General features: G+C 49.2%; 1 protein-coding gene across 1 annotated transcript; it reads left to right on the forward strand.

The window, feature by feature from the left end:
* Positions 1–2,702: 2,702 nt before the first annotated feature.
* LOC143010238 (ventral anterior homeobox 2-like) lies at positions 2,703–6,014 on the forward strand. The gene is made up of 3 exons (XM_076162469.1): positions 2,703–2,804; positions 2,950–3,090; positions 5,520–6,014. Exons 1-3 carry the CDS (start codon positions 2,703–2,705, stop codon positions 6,012–6,014), a joined length of 738 nt encoding a protein of 245 aa, XP_076018584.1.
* Positions 6,015–6,433: the final 419 nt, after the last annotated feature.

Genomic DNA, 6,433 nt, shown 5'->3' on the forward strand with positions numbered 1-6,433 from the left:
GTGGACTCGCTTGTCGCTAAGTTACCTCATTAAAAAAAGAACGGAATAACGTTTTAGTTAGTGTTACATTAAAATGGTCGTTTCCGGTGTTTTCGTCATCTTTTTTCTTCCGCACAAAACCCGTCACATTGTCTGTTTTAACACAATCTACTTTAAGACAGAGTGGCGCATGGCGATAAGTTACGGAGGGGAACCCGCTACTGTAACGCGTTACTGAGTATTCCGCTACATCCCGGAGCTCTCCCTTCATCCCGGCAGGTGGCTCCCCGCTACAGCCTAACGCAGCGGGCGCGCGCGTGTCTGTGTGTGTGTGTGTGTGTATGTGTGTGTGTGTGTGTTAACTGTGCACATAAAGAAGTAAAACATGTCCTCAGTCAGTTCCCTTTATGGTCATTTTGCTGGACCTCACACACTTTGGTGGACGTTCGCTAAATCTTCAGCTCTTATTTTGAAGGTACGTTCCGCTTATTCGTTGCTTTTTGTTACCTTTACTATCTTAAAAAACGGCGTAAATGTCCTTTAAATGTCCACCACCAGGGAATGTTTTATCCTGTCCTCTCATTCTGTCTCATCTTTCATTCTATACATTCTTCTACACATTCTACACATGTCGTGTTTTATCTGACACCTCGTTGTTGGGTTCAAATGTGTGCCATAACCTCAGAGATTCTTACATACATCCTGCCTGCTCCAAGGATCCATAGATTAGAGGACAGCGCGGCTTAGGTTTAGATTACTGATATCAATCTGTTATTGTTTCCATCTCTTCCATAAAGCAGCCGTATGAATCTAATGGTCTGCTTTAAAGGCTTTAATCTTGAAGCACATGGGAGAGCAGAGGGCTCAGTGATGATTGAAGCGTGCTTGATCTCTTAACGTAAAGCTGCCTGAGAAATTAGTGCATGTGGACTTAATGTTTGTTTTGCTTTTTAATTACAATTAATTTGCAAACAGTGGCACAGAGTTATATACTGTACGTCTCTGACGTCATCACTTCAGCTGTAGAAATCATTCAATTAATAATTTGTTTAAAATGCATAAAGTGTGTCACTGAAAATTGCATTGGGAGGCTGCAGAAGATGTGGTTGGGATTTATTCTTTAATCTATGACTATGAAGTAAGCATATGTGGTTACGCAATAAAACACACTCTTTTCTATTAGAAAAAAAATAAAGTAAAATGTGAAAGAAGTTTAGAAGATTTAAAGATAAATAGACTTGTAAAGGGAGTCTAAATATGTGTGTGTGTGTGTGTGTGTGTCTTTCATGCAAAGAGTGTTTACGGTGGCGACAAAGTTTGGGGGACAAGCAAAACAACAGATGCTCTTATGGCCTGTTATGAGATGTGGTGAATCTGCATGTGTTGCTCAGACGTCCTGCCTGCTGCCAGTGAAACTCACCATGAGATGATGCTCACACATCTCGTCAGCGAGGAGATGAGATGACATGTTGTCTGAGAGAGAAAGAGTGTGTATTAACGTTGATTGTCCTCGCTGTGTGTGTGTGTGTGTGTGTGTATTGTTCTCCACTACAGCCCAGACACACATTCACAGTCTGACCATGCAGAGGCCCGCACAGCGACGTACACTCAGCCGCACGGCGCCGCGTTTGCACAGAGTAAAGGAACTCAGACAGACATTACACTTGTTGCCTTTGTGACGTGGCTGCTTTCAGGTCCTGTTGCCGTTGGAGATGTTTTGGCGTCATTCTTACTCTCACTCACTCACTCACTCACTCACTCACTGAGTGGGGTGAGGATGGAACCTGCCAGGCTCTGATTAACCCATCAGTTGATGACCTAAGAGGACCAAAACCAGCAATTAACTGTCTTGGTCACTCTCTCCAATTAAATAGCTTGTTCCATCAGTAGCGTAAGTGTGTGTAGGTGTGAGTCAGGGAGTGTGTAAACCCAAGGTTAGTGCATTTTCTAAATGTAGGCCGAATAATCCTTTGTTGAAATCGCCTAAAATTTGGATAGACGATATTTTGGAAACAGCAAAATACAGGCACACACAGACACAGACAGGCACACACACACACACACACACACACACACACACACACACACACACACACACACACACACACACACACACACACACACCTCCTTGGCCAATCAGCAGTGCTCATGCTGACACTAAAATGTGTAACCTGGAATGCTGCCAAGTGTTCACCCAGCAACAGATTGCCAAAGCTTCCGCTGTACAAACAGGCCTCCTGCTCTCATGAAGCTCACAATCTGGCAGTTTTATGCAAAATTCATGCAGCATTTAACATTTTTTATTAGCTGCTTGGCGTAAATTCTGAGTGATTTCAGGGCAGGCAAACTTCCGATCCGCATTCTGACCCGTGATGAATGTACGTTTAACGTTTTCAGCATCGGCGTGAAGGGTGGCGGTGTGTGTGAAGCGAGGAGGGGAGAGACGCTCACTCTTACTTTTCTCCTATGCTGTAATCTAAACATGTGCATGTAGGGCTGAAAGGGCGCAGCTGGGCGGGGGAACAAAGGTGAATGGACAGATGACACAAAGGAGGGGTGGGTGGAGGGATATGGAGAGAGGGAGAGAGAGAGAGAGAGAGAGAGAGAGAGAGAGAGAGAGAGAGAGGTGGACCCAAGTGCTTTTGCATTAAGGAGGATTAAGCAGCCGTATCTACTAGCGATTCCATAAGACGGGGTTAACCCCTGGCTGAACCTGGCTGGACATGTGCTGCAGAGTGCAGGAGGACCAGAACGGGTTTACTGTGATGGAGAGCTGGGAGTGTTGTAGCGGGGTCAAGGGTGAGGACAACGACGATAGTGATGAGGCGAGTGTGGAAGGATGTAACAGGACGGCTTAGCTGTTATTTAGCTCTGATTTAGTTACAATACTTAAAAGGTTCAGGTTCAAGAAGGCAGCTTGATTTGATGTTACACAGTCAAAATTCCTTCACTTCCCTCGGCTACACACAGTTCGATAGCCGCCGGTCCTCCTGGTACAACGTCCACGGGGGAGTGCAGCCCCTGTGTGCGGCGGCTCATCACATGCCTGGGATCAGAGGCTCTGATCAGGGTCACGGTGGGAGTGGCGAGCCGCTGGAGGGGTCACAGAAAGTGTGAAAGACCCAAACCAGGTGTCCCGCCGAAACAAAGGCCTCACTGTCACGATTACTCATTTAACTGTGGTCGCTGTCGTACTCAGCCTGTCTTTAACCTGTTAAGTGTTTTAGTAAATGCGCCGCATCAGCCGCTTCCATCAGTTTGGGTTTATTGCACTGCCAAGATAGAAAATATGATAAACAGAGCAATTCAATGCAGATAATGGTTTATTTGCAAAACGGCTCGACAACTACAAAATTCTTCTCTTGTTGTTTTTCCTCTGTTGCTCATCTTCATCTTAACCCGGCGGTGTCACGACGGGTTAGAGGTCAAAGCTTAGCTGATTTATTGCTCTCGCATATGGATGCTCAGCGGAGCTCTGCGTTGGGTCGCGATCTGGCTTAACCTTTCTACCTCTCGCCCACTTTGCCTGCTCTCAGTTTGCAGCTGATCAGTCCTGCTTTACCAGTTGTTGCCCCCCCTGCCCCCGGAGGGAAAGGTGTGTAGACTTAAGTGGAAGTGGAAATGGGGCGGAAGGTGGGAAAACATTGTGAATTACCTCACAATTGTACTTATGTACTGTGTAAAAGTAAATGTACTCAATAAACCGGCTTAATTTGATGCATGTGCAGTTGGGCATTAGGACATAAGGGGACAAAATACCATAACAACCATAACTCCCACCATTTTCCTCTTCCCCTCTTGTTATCCCCTCTTCCTCCTCCTCCTCCTCTTCCTCCTCCTCCTCCTCCTCCTCTGGCTTCATCACTCTCCAGCCTGTCCCCTTGCCCCCAGCGGGTCGGAGTGCGGCGGGGCGGGGCACAGAGGGCGAGGCCCGGGGCAAATGCAGGTCACGGCAGATCCAGATCTCTGTCGGTAATCTCTGCCCCAGCTCTGAACCCTGGATCCCATTAAAAAGGATTTAGATCCAATAGTGTAGATGTACCAGAGGCAGCTTTGCTTTGTTCCCCGCTCATCATTTCCCCTCTTTAATAAAATCTGTAAAACACAAGCAAGCTGCTTTTCTCTTTCCTCGCCCCACGACGGGCGGCAGGGCTGCGATGTGAACAGGCGCCCGTGCCCACACTGCGGGAATAAAAGGACGGGATTGGTCAGGAATTTCATCGGCTCTGAAAGGCTTTGATGGGATCTACTGTGTGTGTTTGACGAACAGAGGCACACCAACCCAACGCCAAATAACAAGAGGCGGTGCAGATCAGATCCGTTGCTTATCCCACCCTCCTCTGGTCTTTCCCCCTTCCTCCCCCCTCCCTCCCTCCCCTCTTATCTCCGTCTCTCCGGGGGCTTTTACAGTAAGGCCGGAGAGCGTCAGCGTTGCTCCCTGAGCCGTGGGATCCTCGCCAATCTCATTATTTGCATCGTGGTCGGCGGCTGGAAGTATGATCTCCCTGCTGGTACAGTGCAGGGAGGTGGACTCGTTACCTCAGCTGGGTGCAAGTAGCAATGTACAGACTGGAGTGTGTGTATATGTGTGTACTGTGTATGTATGTAGATGCAAAAATACAAAATCCATTTTCAAAACATTTGGCTTCTTTGTCGTTAAATCACATTATAGCATCTCTTCCTCTCCGTATGTTTCCTGTATGCTGAGTCCGTAAACACGCCACGTGTCGAAACTCGGTCAGGGCGGCATCCATTTTTCATGCGTGCGATTTCCTCCTGTGCTGCCGCTGGCTCTCCGTGCTGCGATCGCCCGTGACCCCACCGTGCCCCCCAATCAACAACCCGCCCGGGCCCAACTCCTCCACACGCCATACATTAAAGCTACGCCCGCTCCCCATCAATTAAACATGCCGCTACAAGGACAGGCAGAGTTCACAGAGCTCCCTGCTGCGCGCGGCTTAGTGCTCGATGCTTTGGAGCTCCGTGAGAGATGAAGACGATGCAGATGATGATGATAAGGGATTTGCATTTGGAGTGCTTTCCTTTTGCTTCTTCTTCTGCGTTTCATTCGCAGCTGCGGTGTGAAACGTTTGCATTTCTCTGTTGTCTTTTGCACTCACACGATGAAGTTAGCTGATTATCGCCGCCCGCTCCCTGCTGTGCATTTCTGGTCTATTAGAGCCATGAAGTGCGAGCAAGGTAAAGAGACTGTGATCCAATGGGCGGCGGCGAGGGGAACTCAGCATCTCTGAGCACTTTACCGCCAAGGTGTCGCCTCTTCGTGCAGCTTGCAAATGTGAAACGCACACAACCTGGTAGACATGCATCGACTCGAGGCTTTCAGGGCGCACAAAGAAGTCCGTAGCAGTTGTCCTTGTTTTGTTCCACTGGTTCTCTCTGACAAACACTTCACTTTGACACATGTAGGGGAATCAGTGCGTGCGGCCCCGGTGTTAGATGGGACAAATGGAGATTGAAATTGCCTTTGTGTGTTTGAAACAGTGAAGACAAAGTTTCATCTCTTTCTCCTCTTGTCTCAGGTCAAGGTGTGGTTCCAAAACCGTCGCACCAAACAGAAGAAGGACACCACCAAGGACTCGGACAAACGCTCCTCCTCCTCCTCCGAGTCCCTGGCCACCTGCAACATCCTGCGCCTTCTGGAGCAAGGACGCCTCCTGTCAGGCCCCGCCCCTACGCCCAACTCACTCCTGGTGCCGCCCCACGGGGTCAACGGCTGCCTGCTGAGCAGCCCGGGCGGGGTCTCCTCCACCTCCCCGGGGATCAGCAGCGGCACCCCTCCCGGCTCCTTACCCGGGGGGACGTTTGGGTTGTCGCTGCCGTCGTTGGGTGGCACCCCGCCCTCACCTCGGCTGGGCATCCCCCCGCCGCACGCCCTCTGTTTTTCCATGCCCCTGCTGGGCGGCGCGCATCACGAACTGACATCTTCCTACGGCTGCGGTTCCTCGGCCTTCGAGCCGTACATGCGGCTGGATAGGAAGGAGGCAGACATGGGAGGGAAGAAGACGGTTTCCTAAGCATGGCGACGTTCGGAGGTGGCCATGTAAAAGCTTTTTCTCCTCAGTTTTGAGACTTAAAGCGGTTCATGACTGAGGACCGAGGTGCTGTTATGTGTCCCGGCTCGCAGCTGCACAAAATGGCGAAAAGGACGCGACGTGACAGAGAGCGGCACCGTTAAGCTCACATTGAAAAAGATGAAAACTTGCTTGTGAATTTTTTGCAAAACGATGTGCGAGTAGGTGGCGTGAACTCTGACAGACATTTTTATGGCCACTCTCTCTCTCTCTTTCTCTCTCTCTCTCTCTCTGCAGTGGTTTCCATGACTCTTCACTTTGTCCCGTGTGTTTGTGAGTGTGTTTTCTCTCAATATTTAGGCCTTCAGTTACTGTTCAGGAAGAAAAAAAAATAACTTGACACGCTTCTTTCACACTCGATC

Source organism: Genypterus blacodes, unplaced genomic scaffold (genome assembly GCF_046128005.1).
Source record: "Genypterus blacodes isolate CSIRO-AG114 ecotype Tasmania unplaced genomic scaffold, CSIRO-AGI_Gbla_v1 ptg000122l_1, whole genome shotgun sequence".
NCBI classification, from domain to species: domain Eukaryota; kingdom Metazoa; phylum Chordata; class Actinopteri; order Ophidiiformes; family Ophidiidae; genus Genypterus; species Genypterus blacodes.

Coding starts and splice junctions, on each gene's coding strand:
- LOC143010238 (XM_076162469.1), top strand. CDS start 2,703: ATGTGCTGCAGAGTGCAGGAGGACCAGAACGGGTTTACTGTGATGGAG. Junction 2,805..2,949: donor ACAACGACGATAGTGATGAG/GCGAGTGTGGAA, acceptor GGCTACACACAG/TTCGATAGCCGCCGGTCCTC. Junction 3,091..5,519: donor CGCTGGAGGGGTCACAGAAA/GTGTGAAAGACC, acceptor CTCTTGTCTCAG/GTCAAGGTGTGGTTCCAAAA.